Consider the following 25,663-nt stretch of genomic DNA (forward strand, 5'->3'; position numbering starts at 1 on the left):
TTATTGCGTGGACTGTAGAACACTGCAAACCACCTTCCCCAACTAGGTCTCCTTGGTCATCTGTTGCCTGTTCTGTTTTGTTCTGACTTTTTCTTACCTCCAGTTCCCTCCCCTCTATTTTCAGTCTGAAGAAGGGTCCCGACCCGAAACGTCACCCATCCTTTTTCTCCAGAGCTGCTGCCTGGCCCTCTGAGTTACTCCAGCACATTGTGTCTATCTTCTCCAACTAGACGTGGGATCAGCCATCCTATTTCTCAGATGCAGCCCTCAAAGTAATCCTAGAAAAGAACAATATCAGGATGGAGCTCCAACATACTCGTAGGCAAGTAAGTACCAATGAAAAGAGAGGCCAGATAATGCCAGAATTAATATCCCTAGAGTGGTTTCTCAAGAAGTCAATGACTTTACATAATGAATATATTATTCATTGCCCATATCTATCATCCTACCTACTCTCATCCCTAAATCTCACTCACAAATTTCTAATGGTTTAATTTTGCCTCATGTCTGCCTTCCCCATCGAGACATAGAGTGATACAGTGTGAAAAACAGGCCCTTCGGCCCAACTTGCCCACACCAGCCAACAATGTCCCAGCTACACTAGTCCCACCTGCCTGTGCTTGGTCCATATCCCTCCAACCCTGTCCTATCCATGTGCCTGTCTAACTGTTTCTTAAACAATGGGATAGTCCCAGCCTCAACTACCTCCTCTGGCAGCTTGTTCCATACACCCATCACCCTTTGAGTGAAAAAGTTACCCCTCGAATTCCTATTAAATCTTTTCCCCTTCACCTTGAACCCATGTCCTCTGGTCCTTGATTCCCCTACTCTGAGCAAGAGACTGTGCATCTACCCCATCTATTCCTCTCATGATTTTGTACACCTCTATAAGATCACCCCTCATCCTCCTGCACTCCATGGAATGGAGACCCAGCCTGCACAACCATTCCCTATAGCTCACACCCTCTAGTCCTGGCAACGTCCTCGTAAATCATTTCTTAATCCTTTGAAGCTTGACAATATCTTTCCTATAACATGGTGTCAGAACTGAACACAATATTCTGTCTCCTTTTTCTGTTCGTTTACTTATTTATCTATTTATTTTCTTCTCTATGTTCTAGTAATCCCTGTAAAGCGTCTTTGAGTGTTTGAAAAGCGCTATATAAATGTAATGCATTATTATTATTATTAATATTCTAAATGCAGTCTCACCAACGTCTTATACAGCTGCAACATGACCTCCCAACTTCTATACTCAATACTCTGACTGATGAAGGCCAATGTGCCAAAAGCCTTTTTGACCACCTTATCCACCTGCGACTCGACCTTCAAGGAACCATGCAACTGCACTTCTAGATCCCTTTGCTCCTCAACACTCTCCAGAGGCCTACCATTTACTGTGTATGTCCTGCCCTTGTTAGACGTCCCAAAATGCAACATCTCACACTTCTCTGTATTAAATTCCATCAACCATTCCTCCACCCACCTGGCCAATCGATCCAGATCCTGCTGCAATCGTTCACAACCATCTTCACTATCTGCAAAACCACTCACTTTTGTATCATCAGCAAACTTGCTAATCTTGCCCTGTGTGTTCTCATCCAAATCATTGATGTAGATGACAAACAGTAATGGGCCCAGCACCGCACCCTGAGGCACACCACTAGTCACAGGCCTCCAGCCCGAGAAGCAACATTCCACCATTACCCTCTGCCTCCTTCCATGGAGCCAATTTGCTATCCATTCAGCGATCAATCCTTGGATCCCATGCGATCTAACCTTCCAGAGCAGCCTACCATGTGGAACCTTGTTGTTCGCCTTACTGAACGCCTTACTGAAATACAACATCCACAACTCTGCCCTTATCGACCTTTTTGGTCACGTCTTCAAAAAAAACAATCAGATTTGTGAGACATGACCACCCATGTACAAAACCATGCTGACTATCCCTAATCAGCCCTTGCCCATCCAAATGTCTGTCTCTCAGAATACTCTCTATTAACTTTCCAACTACAGATGTTAAGCTCACCGGCCTATAGTTCCCAGCAATTTCCTTGCAGCCCTTCTTGAAAAGAGGTACAACATTTGCCACCCTCCAGTCTTCCGGCACCTCGCCTGTATTTAAGGACGACTCGTAAATTTCAACCAGGGCTCCCGCAATTTCCTCTTTAGTTTCCCGCAATGTCCTCGAATATATCTGATCAGGCCCTGGAGATTTGTCTACCTTCATACAAGATAGCACCTTCAGTAATTCTTTGACGGTAACACTGACTGCTCTCAAGACACTTCCATTGACTGCCCCAAGTTCATTCGTCCTGCTGTCTTACTCCTTGGTAAATACAGAGGAGAAATACTCATTGAGGACCTTGCCCATCCCCTGTGGCTCCACATAGAGGAGACCGCTTTGATTCCTGAGAGGTCCCACTCTCTCTCTAGTTACCGTTTAACATTGCAGTGGCTCCAACATCATTAATGTGGAAACTCAGTGGAACAGTGATATATTTCTAGGTCATAATGGAGTGTGACTTGGAAGTCACCTTGCATAGTGCCAAAATAACTACCATCCTTGTCCTTCTAGATTGTACAGGTTAAGACTCTTCCATGTACTGTTGAGGAAGTCTTGGCTATTGCTGGCGTCCATTTGGCAGATGCGGCCCACTGTCTCACCAATAAGTCATTTACTCAACAAGAAAGAATGGTGATGTTGGTAGACTGGGTGGCATTCCAAAGTGCTGCCTGCCCTGCATCGTTCAAGATCCTTGAATACATTTGAATCATGGTATTCATAAAAGCAAAGATCAATATTGTTGAAGCTGAACACATGCAAGCAAGTGGGGAACTTCTTTTTCAATTCAAAACAGAGGTTGGGTCCCTTGCTGCAACCCTTGCAGCCTCCGACTTGCAATTAAGTGTCTAGTCCAGGTCAGAATCACCAGGAATATGATGGCAGTGATTATAAGAAAATAACTGCAGATGCTGGTACAAATCAAAGGTATTTATTCACAAAATGCTGGAGTAACTCAACAGGTCAGGCAGCATCTCAGGAGAGAAGGAGTCTCGACCCGAAACGTCACCCATTCCTTCTCTCCTGAGATGCTGCCTGACCTGCTGAGTTACTCCAGCATTTTGTGAATAAATGGCAGTGATTATGGTCATTTGCCTCTTACCATCTTAAATGTAAATGTTTCCAAGGTCTTTTAATATTCAAATAACTCTCATTCACTGAGTCAGTTCTTTATCTGAATTGCAGGGAGATTGAATGTGCCCTGACAGGGTCTCTCTTTGTCACCGACTGAAAGTCAGTGGGAGGAGGTGAAGAACTAGAGAGCCTGGTCTTTTCTTACCTCCAGCTGCTCACTCCCTCCCCTCTCCATCAACTCATCACATCAGACAGCTCTGCAAGCTGAAACTTTTTTTTAAATGGCATTCATTTCACTACACACATCTCTGTGTAGCACCAAATGTCACAATTGCTATGGAGGATTCCGTGGCCAGAAATTCCTACTTACGGACAGCAGTTTACAGAAGCCAATAATAACATAAAATTGTGTGTCTGACAGAAGTTATATCACGTTATAATTTATTGTTATATTTTGTACTTTAAATGGCTGTCCTTGCGAGTCCAAGTGAGAGAGAGAGAGAGACGGAGAGAGAGACAGAGAGAGAGAGACAGAGTGAGAAAACATAAGAACATAAGAAATAGTGAATAAGTTCCACAAGTCTGATCAGCCATTCCATCACAATCCTTTACTTAAATCCAGAAATCCCTCCATTTCAGTTTTGTATATACTCAATGATTTATTTGGTTGAGAAAATTCCCAAATGTCACAACCATCCGAGTCAGTGCTGATTCTCCATCTTAGATGGATGAGCCTTATTCTGAAATAATGCTTTCTAGTTTTATATTTCCTTGGTGGGAAACATTTTCTCAGCATATACCCTATTAGAATCTTATATGTTTCAATAAAACCACAATGAATTCATCTATACTCGACAAATTACTCCAAACTGCTGTAACACTTTCTAACAGGATCGGCCTTTGACTTATGTAACTAGTTGATACAACCCATGACAACTCTTTGTTACAGCCCAGAATCTGTTAATTTAACATTCTATTGGTTTGATTGTATTTTGATCTTACACAGTAATATTTTATGGGATATCATATCAAATGTATTTTGGAAATCTAAATACACTATATTTATTGTAATGGTTCTTCTTTACCCATGCTGATCAATGACCTGAAGCGCCTTTTTTTTTCTGTTTGCACAGATACCGTCAGACTTTCTGAGTAGTTCCAGCACTTTGTTTTTGTTATATTATTTAGAGTTTTTTATAGTGTAAGAAAATAACTGCAGATGCTGGTACAAATCGAAGGTATTTATTTCACAAAATACTGGAGTAACTCAGCAGGTCAGGCAGTATTTCAGGAGAGAAGGAATGGGTGATGTTTTTATACATGAATGTCCAAAATCACTTTATATTGAATAGAATAGAAACCCAGTAAACTGGTAGAAGAGTAAGGGGAGATTGCTGATCGAGAGCTTTTGGGACAGAAACTGAACACATTTAGGTCATGAATTCAGGAGACAGGATAAGGCAACTGAAGGATCTGCCACCAATTGTAAAGAGGTATGTAACAGATGCTGTGGGGAGGAGCAGCAATTAGGCTAAACTCATAGGACAAAAGTAAATGTGCCAGCATGCATGGCATGAAGTATTTGCAAATTTGAGATGGAACAAGGCCAAAGAAGAATCAGTAAACAAAGAGAAGGAATTTCGATTAGGTGTAGCAATAGGGAGCCAATGAAGATCGGCAAGTATTGCAGCCTGCAATGGAACATGATTACTTGCAAGAAATGGGTTGGGCACATTGTTTACAATACAATACAATATATCTTTATTGTCATTGTACCCAGGGGTACAATGAGATTGGGAATGCGCCTCCCATACGATGCAATAATTTAAGTAATTTAGACAACAGCAACCCAACGAAACATGTATGGCTTGGAGTTTATGTGGCTAATGCTCAGGAACATGCCATGGACTGGTTGCAAATTTCATGAGGTCAAAAAGCATGGAATGATGGTTTTGGAAGAAATGGGTTTGAACTGTGGGCAGAGGCAACTAATGGGTTTTGGGACCGGAAGTAAATAGTATCCATGTTGGATAGGTTACAGAGATTGAAGACCACCTCAAGGCTGCAAGGCCAAACAGATTGGTGCAACATGACTTTCACATGTGTCCAAACATGACACTGAAAACTGAAAGTAAAGATTTGTAATTCTTTCATGGTAGCATGGAATAACTTGTTCCCAGAGTATGGGGCTAAGGTGCCCAAAGGCTCTGCTGTTGAATTTGAATTGGCAACAAGAGCAATCCATGAGGCCAAAGCCAGACAACCAAAAAGATAAGGCTGGAGAGAGTAAGTTAAGACCATGCAAAGTTTATAACCAGGAATAAAGATTAAAAGTTGGTTCGCTGGAACAAAGGAAATGCTGGATGAGAAATGGCCACATTTTTTTAAACTCATCTTCCACCATCACAAAAGGTATCACAAAATGCTGGAGTAACTCAGCGGGTCAGGCAGCATCTCAGGAGAGAAGGAATGGGTGAAGTTTCGGGTAAAGACCCTTCTTCAGACCATCGTACCTTCTACCATCATACCTACTACTTGATATAATAATTGAGCCATAGACGTATCATTTTCCAGCCACTGGTGTTTAAAACATATGGAAATGACTCAAAGGAAACTACAGTGGTGGAGAACTTTAAGAACAATGGGTTGCTCATGTGTGTAAAAGTTACCACTTGTCTTAATCACACAATGTTTTTTACTGAAAAAAAATCAATCTAATCCGCATTGCAGTGAATCAATACAAATGACATCCATCATTTCTCATTACTGGTCCTCATTACCCATTTCTTCCACCTGCTCAATCATTCTGGTTGACCCTTCAATTTCCACTAAAACGTTGTATACTTTTAACAACCAAACCAGGATCCAGTTTTTCAAGAGCTTTCACAATAGTGATTTATCAAGTGACAAGATTATCTCACTATTTTGGTTCAATATCATCCATTAAGTTTGGGGTTTGGAAGCATGTGATAGTTAGACTATAGGACAATACAGCACAAGTACAGGCCCTTTAGTCTACCAAGTCTGTGCTGACTGTGATGCCTATCTAACAAATCCCATCTACCTGCACGCGGTCTGTATGCCTCTATTCCTTGCCTGTTCATGCGTTTGTCAAATGTCTTTTAAACATTGCTTTGATCTGCTTCCACCATCTTCCCTGGCAGCATGTTCCAGGCACCTACAATTCTTTGTGAAAAAAAAAATGTTACTGTAAATCTCCTTTAAACTTTCTCCTTCTTGCCTTAAATCTATGCCTTCTAATATTTGACATTTCCACTCCAGGAAATAGACAATCTATCCAATCTATGCCTCTCATAATGTTATGTTCGCCTCCTGGTCTCCGGCACTCCAGAGAAAATAATCCACATTTTTCAAGTTCTCCTTATTTCTAATAATCTAGGCAATATTATGGTGAATCACTTCTGCACCTCTCCAAAGCCTCCACATCCTTCCTATAGTGTGACGACCAGAACCACACATAATATTCCAATGAGACCAAGCAAATGAAACTTGCCAACTTATAAAACTGAATGTCCTCAATCAATGTAGGCGAGCATGTTGTATTCCTTCCTTAGAACCCTGTTCATTGTGTTGCATAATCTTGATGCAAACCGGAGCAAACACGAAGGGCCCCATGGCCTACTCCTGCTCCTTATTCTTTACACTGTACTATGTTATATTAAAGATCTCAAATTCAATCACAACCCAACTCCAGCTCAGCCATTATTGTATTCAAACAAGATAGGCTTGTGGCAAACTTAGGAGATATGTTGACAATATCATTATCTTAATGAGGTCCTCAATTTTAGTTTGGGTTTCCAGAATGCAGGAAATCTTGGTAGTTATTCAAGACAAGGCCAACTTTGGGGAAACATTTTCAGTTTATAGCAGTTTCAAGGTAGCTCACACACATCAGGGAGCTTTGCAAAATGATATTAGGGCAGATGACTGAATATTTGATTAAAAAGATAGATTGTAAGGAGCACCTTATCAGAGGCAAAATAGGTTTTGGTAGGAAATTCCACAAAGCACTGACAGTTGAAGTCAAGACCTAATCAATTCAGGAATACTTTTAATTACAATTTATAATTCAAGGAACATGATATCCTGGCTGGGGGAGACTCTGGAGATACGGAGGGGTGAAACACTGGAGAGATTTGAAGACGATTGGAAATATTGGAATATTGGAAGTCAGGAATTAGTGTCAATCGGCAAAAATAGATGTTTTGAGTGAGCACAACTTACTGTAAGTTATGGCTCAGACTGAGGAGTTTTCAACGGCCTCACGTATATGGTGAGTAGAACAGGACAGAATTGCAAGACGTGCACTGGGATCGGCAAGCCCACAAGTAGCAGAGGTAAGGATAAGAGTTTGAGTAGTAACTGGTAGAGATGGGTGGTTACAGATGTGGAAAAAGGTGGACTACACAATGACATACATATGAGGCTTAAACTCAACTTGAAATAAACTAGACAACAAGGCTGTACACAGACAAGTTCGATTCCAGACAACAGGCAAGTAGAGAATTTTGAACTAGTGAAAAGTAAATGGTTTGTGACAGGGATCAGGAATGGTAGTTTCAACATTCCCAATATTTATATGAAGGCAGTTTTACCTTCTCCAGAATTGGATTTGGATTATCTGATAATTTAGAAGCAGTTGAGAATTGGTGGTGAGGTAATGCTAGGTGTCATTTGCATATGTGTAGAAATTTGATGCAGTGGTTTTGTAACTTCTTCTTTCTTCTTTCGTATGTCAACTACAACAATCAAAAGTGGCAATTGGTGCTTCAGAGTACCGTAGTTGACGCTTTGCTGCAAATTTTGCCAGTTCCGTAGAACTACCCAGGGTGGACGACGAGGACGTAAAGCAGCTCCCACCCCAGTGGTTTTGTATGTATTCCAGAGAGAGAGCATGTAAATGAAAACTAATGGGGAGTAGTAAATACCTTAGGAGCACCAGAGGCAGGCATAGGAAGAGGGGAATTAAAGATGATTTTGTATTACTGGATAGACAGGAATGGGTGTGGCTCGGTTCTGCTGAATGGTGGCAACTTGATTTTGGAAGAGACTGGTGTTATCAGCCATGTTAGCAGCTGCAGACAGGTGATGAAGGACATGAAAATATTGATTATCTTTATGAAAAACACATAGGATGGTGTATATGCTAGGAACGGAATTGTTACAGTGTTCTTGATGAGGATAAAGTTCTGAATGGGGGAATTCAAATGAGGAATTCTATATAAGAAATAACAAATTTGGGGGGGCTATAATATATTTAAGACTTTGGAGAGAGAAATTAGAAATTGTCTGGCAATTTGTAAAATTGGAAAGGAATGATGATAGTAGATTTCAATTTGAGAAGGATGAAGCTTGAAGAAAGAGATTCATCATGAATAGTGGGAAACTTAGGGACCAAAAGGGAAGTTAATGGTCAGATGGCATGGGAAGATGGTGAGTCTCTTGGATAAGATGACTTCACAGTGGGCATAAGGGAAGGGGGAGAAACTAGAGAAAGATGCTAACTTGGTACTAGTGCTGGGGTTGTTTTTGAAGATTGTCTTATTTAACTAAAGGAAGAATAAAATGTTGCAATGACAGCCGACTGAATAATCTCAAGCTGTGTGACAAATAAATCCATGAGCGACTTGTATTTGTTATTGTATTCCTATCCAAATTCTTACACAGCACATCACTAACAATAACGGACTTTAGAGGTTAGAGATACAGTGCAGAAACAGGCCCTTCGGCCCACAGAGTCCGCGTCAACCACCGATCACCCCACACACTAACCCTATCCTATACATTAGGGACAATTTACAATTTTACCGGTCAATGAACCTGTATGTCTTTGGAGTGTGGGAGGAAAGCAGAGCACCTGGAGAAAACCCACTCGGTCACAGGGAGAATGTACAAACTCCGTACAGACAGCACCCAGAGTCAGGATCGAATCCTGGTCTCTGGCGCTGTACGACAGGAAATCTACCACTGAGCCATTGTGCCGCCCCTGAGGGACCTAATTTTATGCATAAACATAATTCTTATGTCAGTTTGTTTAGATTTTGTTGGTTACGCACATTCTTAGAATGGAATGTTCTTGTAAACGATAAGCTCCAAGTTAGAGCAAACAATATTTAGCAATAGTTTACACTTTGAAATTGGCTTTCCTTCTATAATTCTAACATATTGAAGTACAGCATTTAAGGTGGTTAACATATGCATAATTTTTAATTGATGAAATAGGTCCTTAAAAGGCCATTGAGTTGGATCTTTTGCTGAACAGCAAGCTATACAAGGTTGCTAATCGCTTGGCCAGGGAGCACACTGCCTCATGCCACAGGGCACAGTTTTCCCTTGGGAGACCAGTTTCCAACCGATTTTCAAGGGCTAGCATAGTACAAGGCTTCTCCAAGTGTCAATGGCCAGCTTCATCTCCAGAGTAGCTTTGACAGCTAGTGAGGTCCTGCCTCGGGCTCACTGTCAAAACTACTGATGAGATATTCATAGACATCCAGAAACAAGCAGGCACTATTAATAAATAAAAATATTACAAAATGTAAAACGCTGCGAAAATGCTTGCATTTACTTAAAGTGATTGCTTGAATTAACTGACTAGAATGAAATAAAATTTACTTCCCATTCTGTGGCAGCCATTTCTTTCCATTAATTTCAGTGGGGCTGTGATACTTGCACTATACCGCAAGCAGATATACCAGCTAAGTGGAAGAAATACGAGGATGTTATCAGCAGTGTGCAGGTGTCCTGGGGCTAACGCTGAACAGGAGAAGAAGGCTGCACTTCAGCCCATACTCAGAAGCTCTGGGCTTCTATCCATTTAAGTGCTTAGAAACCAATAGATACGAGCAGCTTTTCAGCAAAATATCCACCCTGTTAGAGTCAATTTGCAATGTAAAATGCAAGCTAATGTTGCAGTGTAATACATTACTGGATTGGGGTATCTCACAGCATTTTTGCAAGTTGAATCCTATTCCTAGCTTCTCAACTCCCCCGCCACCCCCAAAAGAAATTGCAGTATAAATGATTGAAAGTGGAAATTGATAATGGTTCGGTAAAGTTAATGGAGGTATTGGCTGTACACCGTACTGTACAGTGGGATTACTGTCTACTTCCTAACCAATAAAACATAACAGATAGAAAGAAACAGGTGTTACAGGTTGAAATGTTGTAAATTAGGTGCTGAAAGGGAAATGGAGTGAAAGGATAGATAAATAGTGCCATCAAAAGTACAAAAAATTATAATTAAAAATTTTAAAAAGCATTTAGAAATAGTTTACTACATGACTCACAACACGAGTTTCATGGGCTTCCTTTCTGGGACTTTTAAGATTGACCGGTGTGGTAGAAACATAATTTTCACTGTTAATGGGGTATTTACATTGCAAAATCCCATTCTTAACTTTTAGTCCCATTCTTAACCCATTGTTATGTTGCCAATGCAGTAATTTGCACAGTATCTGTAAATTGGCCTAATCTGAATGCACAATTATGAAAATAACTGTGCAGTTGGTTGAGATAAGGTTACCTGGATAATTTCCCAGTTAAAAAATAGTATCTGCCTTAAACTTTGGCTGCTGGGAAGTTTGGACAAAGGTGAAATAGGATGAAGGGCTTTACTAATGCCTCCCACATTACAATAATGACTGCAGTTCAGAAATCTCTTCTTTGGCTGAAAGGTTTTATAATTTTCCCCTTAAACCGTTCCATGATTCTATTTTCTTTTACATTGCTTTTCAGTCCATTTTTCAGCTACTTGCTTTAGCAAATTATTATGTGGCAACGTTCTGTTTGATAGTATTCCAGAAGATAACTCCATGAAAATAACTCATTGTTGTAATGTTCAGAGGGTAAATATAATAAGAGCTATTATTTTTGCACTTTGGGCAACTTGAGGTGATGGAAACTGCTATATAAATGCAAAAGTTTATTTTCAAGACATTTTAAGAAAATATTGGCATGGTGACTTATTATACAAAATAGTTGTAGATAGATGTTTTATGACCTCTTCACCTCAGATTGACGATTTTTTTCTTTTGCACGCTAACAACATCAAATGCTATGAACTCTCAATTCTTCTGCCAGCAAATTCTCAGTCACAACCTTGCATGATGGAAAACCTGTGCCATCTATTGGGAACCCTATAGACTACCCAACAATAGTTGAGGTATCAGCAAATTGTTTTACCAATAGCTTCTGCTATAAGAGCAATTGTTCTTTTCTTTCAATATACATCTATAAACTCTTTTGATTTTTAAATGTGAAATATTATGGATTAGCCAGAAGTAACGAGAAAATGCACAAATCTTCCCACTGTCATAAAATATTGTGGTATGCATATACTGTTGATGCATAGCAGTGAAAATCTCGTGACCAGAACTAAGTATACAGTATACCAAAATTGTAATTCTTTTGATAACCTTTGGCAATTGGAAAGTACAAATAATTTGGAAAGGGGTGGAGTTATCTAATAAAATGGAGAAATGAATAGCATTAAAAAAAACAAAGCTAGATTTGCCACACCTTTTCCCATTCCAATCAAGTCGACCAAGACAATACCATTCAGGCCATAAATGATGGCAATGTATGAGAAGAAGCTCTTCTCGACTACCTACAACAACTTGCCATTATACACTACCTTTCATGCAGCAGACTATCCTATTTATTTTCAAATTATTTGAATCAATTTTAAGGGATAGCATAAACTTTCAATTAGAAAGACACAGGTTAATCAGGACAGTCCCAATTAACGTGATTGGGGAAGATCAAGTATCTGAATAATATGGGGTTTTTTTGAGGAGGGAAGAAAAAGGATCAGTGCAGCCAGTGCATTTGATGTTGACTTCATGGATTTTAGCAATGTTTTGACAAACTGGTCGGAAAATTAGGCACCCATGGAATCCAAAGGAGAATGGGAAATTTGATCTGACATTGGCTTTGTGGCAGATAGCAAAGGGGAATGGCAAAGTCAAGTCAATTTTATTTGTATAGCACATTTGTATAGGGCTTTATATGTGAATAGGAGGAGCTTGAAGTTGATTCTGTACCGTACTGGGAGCCAGAGTAGAGAGGCCAGAATCGGGGTGATGTGGTCCCTTTTACGGGTACCCGTCAGGAGTCTCGCTGTGGCGTTTTGGACCAATTGTAGGCGGGACAGGGATGATTGGCTGATCCCAGTGTATAGGGAGTTGCAGTAGTCTGGGCGGGAGGAAATGAATGTGTGAATGATTTTTTCAATGTCGTCAAATTGGAGGAATGGTTTGATTTTAGCAATGGTACGAAGCTGGAAGAAGCTGGCTTTTACCGTAGCGTTGTCTTCCTTGTCAAAGGATATCCTTGCGACTAGAATACTTCACTGGTGGGGGTGGGGACCACTTGTTTTATATCAATTAACTCAACTTAAATTTATGAGGCACAATAGAGAAGCCTGCAGATAACAGAAAAGGTTGCCATATAGTTGACTATGAGGAGACAATTGACTATGAGGAGACAATTGTAAACACCAGGAAGATTTAAATATTTTGGTGAATTTGAAAGAAAATTGGTAAATGTACTTTATGCAGAGAATAAAGGTAATGCGTTTGGGGAGGAGCAAAATGACAAAACGAATACAAGATGAATGAGAAAATTTAGAGAACATCAAGGAAAAATATAATTGCACAGGCCTGGAGCAGAAATTTATGAGTACATTGTCAGTATTTGAAAATTGTAGCTACAGCAAAAGATTGGTTAAGCTAGAGTTGTTTTCTTTGGAATAGAGGCAGGTGGACTGGGTAAATGTAAAATACCTGTTTACCACTGTATTCGTTTAAAGTGAGTGGTAGAAGTTCCTCCTCGTGTGTTAAATTTAAACCATCCCAAGGTCCCATCTGACAACATTTGGCACATTGCCGCATGGTAAAGACACATTTTGCGACTTCAGGGGGATCAGAAACCAGGAGCCATTCATTTATAAGAATGGGGATCAGATACCAGGAGCCATTCATTTATAAGAATAATGGAAAGATTAAAGATGAGGAAATGTTTTTATGCTCTCTGAGTGTGGAGTCGGTCTGGGACTCTCCACCTGACAGGGTATATCAGGAAAAATTCACTTCAATTTCAAAAAAGTGCTTGAATGGTCCCTTGAACAGTTGAAACCTGCGGATCCAGCAATCTACAGCTATATGGTGGGATTAGGCTAGTTATCTATTTTACAGCCATCAAGGGCTGAGTGGCCTTTGCATGTGCTACAGTTGTTTTCGTTGGAATAGAGGCAGGTGGACAGGGAAAATATAAAAGATCTATTTTCCACTGCATTCATTTAAAGTGAATCGTAGAAGGCCTCCTCGTGTGTTAAATTTAAACGATTCTGAGGTCCCATTTAATATTTGGCACATTGCAATCACACAACAATCTACAGCTACAGGATGGGATTAAGCTAGATACCTCTTTTCCAGCCATCAAGGACTGAACGGCCTACTCATGTGCAAAATGTAAACGATTCTGAGGTGCCATTCATGGACATTGCCATTGCCCAAGCCCTACACTCACCCCTGGAAGACCTGGATAAGAGAGGAACAGCACAAGCATATATCGCTTGGGCAGCTTACGCCCCAGCGGTATGAATATTGACTTCTCTAACTTCAAGTAATCCTTGCTTTCCGTCTCTCTCCGACCCTCCCCCTTTCCAGTTCTCTGACCAGTCTGACTGTCCCCCTGATTACATTTTATCTCTGTTTACTTTGTTGTCACCTTCTCCTTGTTAACAATGGTCTATTCTACATTTTCCTTGATCTTCATCTCTTTTGATCTCTTACACTTATCTCTATGACTCCCTCACCCCTGATGCTCAGTCTAAAGAAGGGTCTAAACCCAAAATGTCACCCAAGAGAAAGTTGTCCATTGGGGAATGTTGCCGACTGGCCCGCTGCAGACTGCAGGAGTACGTGCTGAGAGACGCACTGAAGCTTGGTGCAGCCAACGCCAAAGCTCTGTGGGGGAGGACCACAGTCTTGGGTCCTTCCGCTGCTAGTCATGGGGGCAGTGAAGCCATCCCTCAAAATAAGGGAAGGGATTCCACACCAGTGGACCACATGAGTGGCAGAGGGGGGGTGGTAAAATTGTGTAATTTGTATAAACAGTATTGAATGTATGTATAGCCTCTGAGAATGTCGGGTGGAGTTTTGTAAGGATCTTGTATTGTATATATTTATTTCTCGAATAAAGCATATTTTAAAATAAAAATTCCTTCTATCCAGAGATGTTGCCTGTCCTGCTGAGTTACTCTAGCATTTTGTCCACCTCCAGATTCAGGGACAGTTTCTTCCCAGCTGTTATCAGGCAACTGAATTATCCTTCCACAACCAGAGTGCAGTGCTGAACTACTATCTACCTCGTTGGTGACCGGCCCTCAGACTATCTTTGATCGGACTTTACTGGCTTTACATTGCACTTTACATTGTCTGAAGAAGGGTCTCGACCCGAAACGTCACCCATTCCTTCTCTCCTGAGATGCTGCCTGACCTGCTGAGTTACTCCAGCATTTTGTGAAATGAATACCTTCGATTTGTACCAGCATCTGCAGTTATTTTCTTACATTTCTTGCACTAAACGATGTTCATTTATCATGTATCTGCACACTGTAAATGGCTCCATTGGAATCATGTAATGTTGGTCAGCCCGCAAACAAAAGCTTTTCACTGTAGCTTGGTACAGGTGACAATAAACAGAACAACATTTGGCACTGTGCGCCCACACCGGCACACATCAAAAGGATGGGGGATGGAGGCTCTCAACTGTCACCTTGTATTGCAGAAAGCCTTTACTTGAAGAGGGGGGACGGGACTGCGGCTCAGAAAACAAGGTAAGGGAGTGCGGAGGGAAGATTTTTGACTAACATTTTCGTGATTCCGTCTGATTGATTTGGAGCCAGGCTGAGGAGGAGCAGCAGCAGCAGCAGCGACGGCGGGTGGAGGCGCTTCATGGGCGACACCCACTCGGAGTGAGAAAGGGGCGGGAGCGGCAACGGCGGAGGCTGGACCGGGACAGCACCATGACTTGGTGAAAGGAGAGAGAGAGAGAGAGAGAGAGAGAGAGAGAGAAAGAAAGAGAGAGCCCTGTGCGTGCAAACACCGACCGGCTTCAGCATTTGCGGCAGAATAGGATCATTTTTCCTTTTTAAAAACAAAAATAAAAACGATTTTTATGAGGTGAGGGGGGGGGGAGGAGGAAAAAAAAGGTCGAAAAGAAGAACCGCTCGCCGGGCGCCTGGAGTCGGCGATCGTCGGAGGTTTACCTCACGTCTTTGCATCTGACAAAAATTGTTTTACGCTTTGGTGTCGGCGCCGAAGACGACGAGAGGAAGATTTTTTTTCCCACCCCTCTCCAGGCTGTGCACAATGAAGGCGCCTGTCCGCCATGTTACAATGCTAGCAATGGACTGACTGGGTTTTTTTTTGTTTTGTTTATGTTTATTCTTTTTTTCCCTTTGCTGATTTAAAAACATATAGCCCGTCGAGTTTGATCTCCACCCCCCCCCCCACCCCCCCCTGCCCTGGAGGGAGGGAGGAAAAGGAAGGAGGTAGGGAAGAGAGCCTGAGTTCGCAGCAGCAGCAGCAGCAGCCGCCGCTTTGTGCCTCTCTCACTCACCCCTTCGCTCGGAGCTGCCATGGCGGAGCAGGCGTATTCATGGTGAGTCCATTTCCAAGCTGCTTTTTAAATTAAAAAAAATGTTTATTTTTACTGATGCGGAAGGCCCGGCGATCTCGGGTTGTTTTTTTGTTCTCTCTCCTCCCTTTTCGCGGTAGGCCGTGGTCGCCTCGGCCTCACGGTTTGCAAGGGGGTGGGGGAAAGGCATCGCCGGCGTCTGGAGGGCGCTCTGGTACCTCGGCTGCAGCTGCCGGCCGTTTCTGCAACGTTCTTCTGGGTTCTGACCCGAGTAAAAACCCGGCAAAACAACCTCTGTGGCTGCAAGATCTTGTACAAAGAGAGAGAGAGATTCAGGTCTGCTTGGATTCCGGGCCAAGAGCAAAGAATCAATGACCCGATGGCATCGTTTTAATTCTTTTATTTGAGCCCCTTTTGGTGCATGTCAATTCCTTGAAATTTAGATGGCAGCGACATGAAAATCAGATATGAGAAACAAATGCTCAGGATAAAATCAATACGAGCTTCTGCATTTTGAAGACCATATCATTGCACCGATGTTTTTCAGGCCTACTCGGCCAGTGAGTGGCTAATTGTTGCAATCATTCTGGTTTTAAACTGCATGATGGTCTGTAGGTATTCACTTTATTGGGATCGAAGAATGATAGCTCGATCACTAGTGAGTTTGTTAGCATTGCATTCCATGCACTTTTTGTTGTAACTAATCCTGAAAATTTTCGACGCCGCAGAACTGACATTTTACTGACAGAATTCTGTTGCCTAGATGACATGTTGGAAGAGGGGTGAAACGAGTTGCATAAATATGATTTTTGAAAGAAAAGCTTTTTCTATAATCTTCCGGTTAGTATAGAATATTTTTCTTGTTTTTTAACTACCGGTCCATTGATGTATATTGAAATAATTTACAAAAATATACATCATGTTCTTGTATCATATCAGTGTACTTGTTTAGTATATTGTGTAGCATGATTGTTTGCATTCAATTGGGACCAAAGGTGTTAATTTTCATTACATGTTTTGTGCAGTGAAATCTTCATCGGTCTTGTGATTGTTTTCTAATGTTTGTAAGACTAACACGGTCAGTGCCAAATGCTTTTGAACCCACGGTTAAGCTAATTATAGAAAATAACAATTGTTTTTTAACTTGTATTATTGGATATACTATCCCAATACTTCCAAGTTGAGACGGTGTGATCTGGTGACTATATGAACAGAAGGGCGATTCGTTTTATGTATTTCTCAAGGACCTGTTTTCCTTAACTACAGGAAAAATCATTTAGTCATTGCACAATTGTTTTCATCTTGCATTGCTTTTAGAATCAGTACTTTGTGTTTCAATACTCCAATGCTCGTATTGGTTGGTGGTGGTGTGCATTGTAGGAAAAGGGTAGCGTCAGCTGAGTCTAAGATTTTTTTTTCTCGAGGGGAAGGGCAAAGTAAGTTTTATTGTTTGTTTTGTTGAGCCACCTTATTGGTCACTTTCCTGGTTGTTGGTAAATTTTGCTGATGGTGACCTAATGCGTCAATGTTGTCATTTATTTTGATAACGTTTAACTATATCATAAAAATGCAGCAAAATATATCTGTAACTCACCAATGATGGTACTGAAAATCCTGAGACATGTGGTAGCAATGTGGTACATCATTTAACAAATCTACATGACACAATCTGCTGATAACACAGGCAATAATGATAGTTGAGCTTGGATCTTATAGTTTAAATCCTTAAATTGGATATTGTGATCTGTTCCAGAAATCGCAGGGCCTTATTTTGTGCTGCATGGTCTTTTGTGGACAAACTAGATTCTCTTGTTTTTCACCACAAAATAAAAAAGTGGTTCCATTTTCCTACCAAAACGTGATTATGGAAAGAACAGACTTTTCATTGAATACTCTCCTGTCCTGGTTTATCTAATTCTACTCAGCAACGTCACATTTTATATTGAGATTTAAAATCCCTGATTCAAGAATCGGATGTTAAAGAGATTATTGCTGGAAAAGCTCGGTGTGTCCGGCAGCATCTGTGGAAGGAAATGGACATCCGATGTTTTGGGTCTGGATTGTGGAATCTGTTGGTTTGTACAAATTTACATCTTCAACTGCATATTATACGGTCTCGATCTACAATTTGAATTTAGCTGAAATGGAAGAACGTTGGAACCACCAGGACTCTTCATAGAGCTGGCCGCCCAGCCAAACTGAGCAATCGGGGGAGAAGGGCCTTGGTCAGGGAGGTGACCAAGAACCCGATGGTCACTCTGACAGAGCTCCAGAGTTCTTCTGTGAAGATGGGAGAACCTTCCAGAAGGACAACTATATCTGCAGCACTCCACCAATCAGGGCTTTTTGGTAGAGTGGCCAGACGGAAGTCACTCCTCAGTAAAAGGCACATGACAGCCTGCTTGGAGTTTGCCAAAAGGCACCTAAAGGACTCGCAGACCATGAGAAACAAGATTTGCTGGTCTGATGAAACCAAGATTGAACTCTTTGGCCTAAATGCCAAGCGTCAGGTCTGGAGGAAACCAGGCACCGCTCATCCCCTGGCCAATACCATACCTACGGTGAAGCATGGTGGTGGCAGCATCATGCTGTGGGGATTTAGATTTAGAGATACAGCGCGGAAACAGGCCCTTCGGCCCACCGAGTCCGCGCCGCCCAGCGATCCCCGCACATTAACACTATCCTACACACACTAGGGACAATTTTAACATTTACCCAGTCAATGAACCTACATATCTGTACGTCTTTGGAGTGTGGGAGGAAACCGAAGATCTCGGAGAAAACCAATGCAGGTCATGGGGAGAACGTACAAACTCCGTACAGACGGCGCCTGTAGTCAGGATCGAACCTGAGTCTCCGGCGCTGCATTCGCTGTAAGGCAGCAACTCTACCGCTGCGCCACCGAGCCACCGTGATGTTTATCAGTGGCAGGAACTGGGAGACTGGTCAGGATCGAGGGAAAGATGAACGGAGCAAAGTACAGAGAGATCCTTGATGAAAACCTACTCCAAAGTGTTCTGGACCTCAGAACTGGGGCGGAGGTTCACCTTCCAACAGAACAACGACCCTAAGCACACAGCCAAGACAACGCAGGAGTAGCTTCGTGACAAGTCTCTAAATGTCCTTGAGTGGCCCAGCCAGAGCCTGGACCCAATCAAACATCTCTGGGGGGACCTGAAAATAGCTGTGCATCGACGCTCCCCATCCAACCTGACAGAGCTGGAGAGGATCTGTGGGAAAGAATGGGAGAAATTACCCAAATACAGGTGTGCCAAGCTTGTAACGTCATACCCAAGAAGACTTGAGGCTGTAATCGCTGCCAAAGGTGCCTCAACAAAGTACTGAGTAAAGGGTCTAACAACTTATGTAAATGTGATATTTCAGTTATTTCTTTTTAATTACTTTGCAAAAATTTCTAAGCACCTGTTTTCGCTTTTTTTCTTATGGGGTATTGTGTGTAGATTGATGATAAAAAATAAGGCTGTAACGTAACAAAATGTGGAAAAAGTGAAGGGGTCTGAATACTTTCTGAATGCACTGTATTTGCATTGAGATTTTGAGATGGACTCTTGTCATTGCCTTGAGGCTAAACAGAAATAATAGTAATTGAATGAACCTACCGTGTGCAATTTAAATTCAGTAAGATGATCAAAAGCTATTGAAAGGGTCAAAAGAAAACATTGATTACAGCATATAAGACAGAAATTGACAGAAATTGTCTCAGTAATGGACAAAGAAAATTGATGACAAACTTAAATCAGATGGGAGTCCAGCCTGGCTAAAAGGTTTTAACATGTCGCAATTATTGATACTGATGGACGGAGGTACCAATAGATTAAAAACTGATTACCATTGTGTGTTTATTTTCAGAAATGGACAGCTACCAGGCTCTTAGTGATTCTTGTTTTCTTTCTCTTGGTTATATAAATTGTACTTGATTATTAGAATTTGAAAATTAACTTTATAACATGCAAAGTAATTCATGAGAATCATAACCCATCACTTTGATCTGTGATTTGGAAACTTTTGATAAATTAAGGTGTTTTCATATACAAGACTATTAGTTAAACACTGGGGGATTAATTGTATATCCTGTGTATGGATGATTATTAGCTAAATAGCACAGGCAGCAAGGTAAATAGCCATGATTGTGGCTGAAAAATCAGACAATTAACGTTATAGCTTTTACCTTCAGATTTCCATCCCAGTATATTTGGTAATTTTGGATTATGATCCTTCTGGCTGGCTGTTCACTGGAGCAGATCGATATTTTATTAGGCCAGTTTATCCATCCCATCAAATGGCAGCCATTGGAATGTCATTGGTATTTGTCTCCAAATATGGTGGTATTTGCATAGTCGATATCCTTTCACCAAGCTTGCCACCTTCCAAATGCCTCTCCCTGACAAAACTAGCTCTTGACCATTCTTCTGGGAACTATAATTTTTTTTTGCATGAACAGCCAGTCCTGCCATTCAGCGATCTAACTCAGAGATGTTGCTTTAGTGTAATGGAATCAGTTTATTGTCATATGTACCAAGATATTTTTATTTGCATGCTATATTGCAAATTATACCATGCACCATTGCAATCAAACCACACACGAATAGAACAGGTAGTGCAAAGATAAAAAAATATCAGAGTGCAGATTGGTGGTACAGAGAAAGTGCAAGATTCCCAATGAGGTAGGTTGGGAGATCAGGAGCACATCCTAGCTGACGGGACAACATTCAGTAATCTGATAATGTTGAGGCTCTATAAGCTGCTGGTATGGCCGCATCTGGAATATTGTGAGCGATTTTGGGCACTATATCTGAGTGCCCGGAAGGATGTGCTGACTCTGGAGAGGGTACAGAGGAGGTTTACACGAATGATCCCAGGAATGAGTAGGTTAAACTTTGAGTGTTTGTCGGCACTGGGCCTGTACTCGCTGGAATTTAAAAGAATTACGGGGGACCTCATTGAAACATACAGAATAGTGAAAGGTTTGGATAGAGTGGATGTGGGCAGGATGTTTTCACTAGTGGGAGAGTCTAGGACCAGAGGTCATTGCCTCAGAATTAAAGGACATTCTTTTAGGAAGGAGATGAGAAATTTATTTAGTCAGAGGGTGGTGAATCTGTGGAATTCTTTGCCACAGAAAGCTGTGGAGGCCGTCAGTGGATATTTTTAAGGTGGAGATAGATAGATTCTTGATTAATACAAGTGTCAGAGGTTATGGGGAGAAGGCATGAGAATGGGGTTAGGAGGGAGAGATAGATCAGCCCTAATTGAATGGTGGAGTAGACTTGATGGGCCGAATGGCCTAATTCTACTATTCCTTGTGACCTTATGACATGGATATTTTTCAATCCATTAAACTTTAGACTTCCCAATAGTTGCAACGAAGCCCTCTGATTGCACTGCTGGATGGTGGAAGATCTCACTGAATGAGATCCTGGGAAAGATTGAGATCACTGACTCGGCCTGGGTCTCCTAAACGGGGTGTGAATTTTGTGAACGTCATTTGGCAAAAAATACAAGTCAACAATTAAAGGATGTAATTAAGCTGGAAATGGTGCAGAAAAGATTCAAGAGGATGTTACCAGGACTGGAGGGTCAGTTATAAGGAGAGACTGAGTAGAGTGGGATTTTCTTCCCTGGAATGTACTAGATTGAGGGTTATAGAGTTATTTAAAATCAGGGTCTAGATGAGGGTCTGATGAAGGGTCTCGACCCGAGACATCACCCATTCCTTTTCTCCGGAGATGCTGCCTGACCCGCTGAGTAACTCCAGTATTTTGTGTGTCTCTGTCATTTGCGTGGCACTGGGAAAAAAAATGCCGTACAAAAGGTGCATGGTCACAATCTTCTCTCCAGGAAGGCGAGTCTGAAAGTAGAGATCACAGATTTATGGTGAGAGGGAGAAGATTTAAAAGGTACCCGAGGGGAAACATTTTCAGAGGGTGGTGAGTATATGAAGCAAGCTTCCTGTATATGAAATGACTATTTAAAAGTGAGTACATGGATAAATGTATGGAGGGATTTTGCCAAATGTAGGCAAATGGGACTGGCTCAGATAGACATCTTGGTTGGCACGGGAGAGTTGGTCCGGAGGGCCTGTTTCTGCGCTGTAGGACTCTGAAGGCAAACCTTATCTCTTATTTTTAATATTTTCAAAATCTTACAAATTCTTGCTTGCTCACACACGTTTAACATGGAATACCTTGCGATATTTCTCATCCATAGGTGAGTCTATTCTTTTCGTCCCAACACAGGAAATAGCCACGTTTTTCTTTGACAATCAACTGAAATGAAGGAACGTGTTGTTAGCAACCCTTCATGATTTCCCACTCACCAATGTATCCAATGTGGCATGGAATTTGCCACAGGTTCAATGGGGATGAATTTGGGAGGTAGGCAGACTAATTATAAGGTGAGTGATGAGTTGACATCAGTTCAGAAGATCTGGCCAATTGTTCCTTGTTCCATTGCCTCATTCTTTCACCTTGCACTATCATCCACTTTTGCTTTTTAATTGCAACTGCCCTCCACCTCTTTTGCAGATTTTATTCCGTAATTCTTGCTTTACCCCTGCCTCATCGCTCTTTTTCTGCATCCTAAAGTCTCCTTAACTTTTCCTATTTCTGATGAAAGCTCATTGGTCAGAAATGTTAACTTCGGTCTGTCTGTTTCCTTACAGAACACAAAAAAACAGTTTATTGTTGTCACAGTGAAAAGCTTCTTCGTCATTATTTGGGTGTTTGGATATGTTTTTAATGCAGTTATTTTGTACGGTCATGTGATAGGAGCAGAATTAGACCATTCGGCCCATCAAGTCTACTCTGCCATTCAATCCCGGCTGATCTATCCCTCCTGACCCTATTCTCCTGCCTTCTCCCCATAACCCCTGACACCCGTACTAATCAAGAATCTATCTATGCCATAAAAACATCCATTAACTTGGCCTCCAGAGCCTTTTGTTTAACATTATTCCGATCTGGGAGGACATTTTGATGAAAACTTGTGGTGATTCATTTAGTAGTTGCATTTCAAGCTGTTTGCTATACAGATAAAGCATAGCGGTTTGCCTTCTTCAACACTGTCCGCAAAATCTACTTCCTACACTGGCTTAAAACTTTTGTTTCTTTTTCATACAATTCACTAATGTCGTTGTCATCCACAAAATTAATGTCAGGTCTGGGAACAGTTACTGAAGCAGCAGTCTGAGTTCTGGACCATTGATCCAGAGATATGAATTAATATTCTACCATGGCAGCTGGGGAATTCAAGTAAGTAAATCTGGAATTAGAGCTCATTTCTCATGGCATCAGTGAAGCAACCATTTGTCATTTTCAAAACCTCACCTGATTCACTGATATCCTTCAGGATAGGAAACCTTCCATCCGAGCCCAGACTGGTCTACGTGTGACTCTGGACATATCCCCTTGAGTTGAATCTTATTTTCCTCCTTGGTTCATGGGAAAATCAGTATGGGCTATAGATACCGACCTTGCCAGTGATGTTCACGTCCTTAGAAATGGATAAACTTTAAAAAAAACCTCTTGTGAGTGGCAGAGACAGCCAGCCGGTAATGCAACGACCCGATATTGTGTGGAGTGATCTCAAGCACGCCACGTGCATTCATCACAATGGCAGATGTTTGACACCATAACAGTTTGATACTATACATATTGCGTGTTTTATGACCAGTCTGCCATGGTTAACGTGCGTTCAGTGTATTATCATCACCCCCATCCCTCCCCCGATGCATGACTGCTGAGGTTAAAGGGTATTGTGCACTGGATTACATCTCTTTCTGAAGCTACAATGTGAGACACCAAAGAATTTATTCACTGTGAAATTTTGAAAGATGCATATGAACTGTGAAAGAGGTGCCTGTGGCTTGTATGGTTTGGCCTCTGTCTATTCTAATTAATAGTTCCCACTTTTTGCCACTAAATAACATGTTTCCTCCCCCATTTCTGCCGTCCAACTCGGTACTCTTCCTCTCGTGACCTAACATTAGTTATTTGCAATCCTATTGTGGTTAGTACCTCTGCTGGGCATCTGGTCTGCATTTTCTTCTTTTTCTACATAGAGAGTCAAGTTTTTTATTGTTATACTAGACCAAGTGGGTCCATTCCTCGTAGGGGGGGAGGGGGGGGGGGGGCAGGGAAGGGAAGAGGGTGTGACTGGGAGGGTGAGCCCTGGACCCAAAGTCTTTCCTGTATTGGTGTAGCACCTTCAATTCCCCCCCCCCCCCTGCACTCAATCCCCCTTATGCCCCCTCCTCCCTCCACTGACCCACTCCATCCCCCCTAGCCCACTTCAACTTGCCCCTCCCCTGCCCCCACCCCCAGTCCCCCAGCCCTGCCTCCACCCCATTCCCCCCTCCTCATCCCTATTCCCCCGCCCTCCCTCCCCTCTTCCCTCCTCCCCACCCCCACTCTCCTGCCCCCACTGTCCCCCTTCCCCCCCACCCCATTCTTTCTTTTCCCCCACCCCCACTCTCCCCTCCCCCCACCGGCACTCTCTCCTCCCACCCTCTCGGCCCACTCCCCTCCGTGGAGCCGTTGGCTGCGAAAAGCACTTACCAGTGCCCGTGCGTTCAACGCTGACTGCCGACGAGCGAGTCTCTGCTGGGGCGGGGCCGGGCGAGAGGCGAGGGGAGACGGGCGAGGGAACGACTGAGGCCGGGCGAGAGGCGAGGGGCCGAGGCCGGGCCCGGGTGAGAGGCGAGGTGAGAGGGAACAGCTGAGGCCGGGCGAAGGGCGAGGGAACGACTGAGCGCGGGCGGCGGCGCTGCTGGCGGCCATCTTGTTTTGGCGAGTGAGGAGCAAATGAAGTCGAACTTGGAGCATTGTGACATCATACACCGAGGAGTTTCAGGAAATGGGTTAGAAAGTGAATTTTTAAACTTTAAAATGTCTGTAGCTTTAAAAATGTAGCTTCAATTTGAATGAGAGTTGTTAGAAATGATGCCCAGGATAATGGTGAGTAAGGTGGTGCAAAACTTGTGGGGCTATGGTGTACCGTTTTGGCTGTGCGAAGCACCAAAGTTATGCTGTGCACAAACACACATACACACATACACACGGACAGAGAGTTTTAGTATACAAAATAGATAGATGTCCCAGATAGAACAATGAAATTCTTACTTGGTGCAGCACAACAGAATATGTAAACATAGTATGCTGTTACCATATCCAGCCTGCTACAAACAAACTTCCTTGAAATCTTTTCCTTGTCTGTTTTAACCATTGAAGTCAAAACATTCTTTAAAAAAAAAAGAAAAATCAGTCTTGGCATTATTTAATAGCAATCCCCCCCCCCCCCCCCGCACTCAATCCCCCTTATGCCCCCCACTGACCCACTCCATCCCCCCCTAGCCCACCCCAACTTGCCCCTCCCCATCCCCAGTCCCCCAGCCCTGCCTCCACCCCCATTCCCCCCTCCTCACCCCTATTCCCCCCTCCTCCCCACCCCCACTCTCTCCTGCCCCCACTCTCCCCACCCCCACTCTCCCCTCCCCCTTCCCCCCACCGGCACTCCTCCCACTCCACCTCCCCCCACCCTTCCCTCCACCCACGGCTGCCACTCCCCTCTGTGGAGCTGTTGGCTGCGAAAAGCACTTACCAGTGCCCGTGCGTTCAACTCTGACTGCTGACGTGCGAGGCTCTGCCGGGGCGGGGAATTGGAAATCAACAAATGGCAAATGTCACGAGTGCAAAATAAACTTAGAAAGTGCTGCAACCACTCAGCAGGCCTGATGCTGCCTATCCTTGCCAACTGTTTCCAGCAGATACTGATTTTACTTGATAAAGATCACCTAATTAATCTCTTTGTGTTTAAAACTTGGCATCAACTTGCGTAAAATGG

At 42.5% G+C, this 25,663-nt stretch overlaps 1 protein-coding gene across 1 annotated transcript in view; it reads left to right on the plus strand.

Annotated features, from left to right (window-relative positions):
• Nucleotides 1-15,160: 15,160 nt before the first annotated feature.
• The window catches only part of sppl3 (signal peptide peptidase 3), a 142,052-nt gene continuing 131,549 nt past the window's right edge, over nt 15,161-25,663 (plus strand). The window contains exon 1 of the mRNA XM_078421257.1: nt 15,161-15,826. Within this exon, the coding sequence (XP_078277383.1) occupies nt 15,804-15,826 (23 nt within the window). The 5' untranslated portion in view covers nt 15,161-15,803. The remainder of the gene's footprint in view (nt 15,827-25,663) is intronic.

This window comes from Rhinoraja longicauda, chromosome 25, assembly GCF_053455715.1.
Source record: "Rhinoraja longicauda isolate Sanriku21f chromosome 25, sRhiLon1.1, whole genome shotgun sequence".
Taxonomy (NCBI): domain Eukaryota; kingdom Metazoa; phylum Chordata; class Chondrichthyes; order Rajiformes; family Arhynchobatidae; genus Rhinoraja; species Rhinoraja longicauda.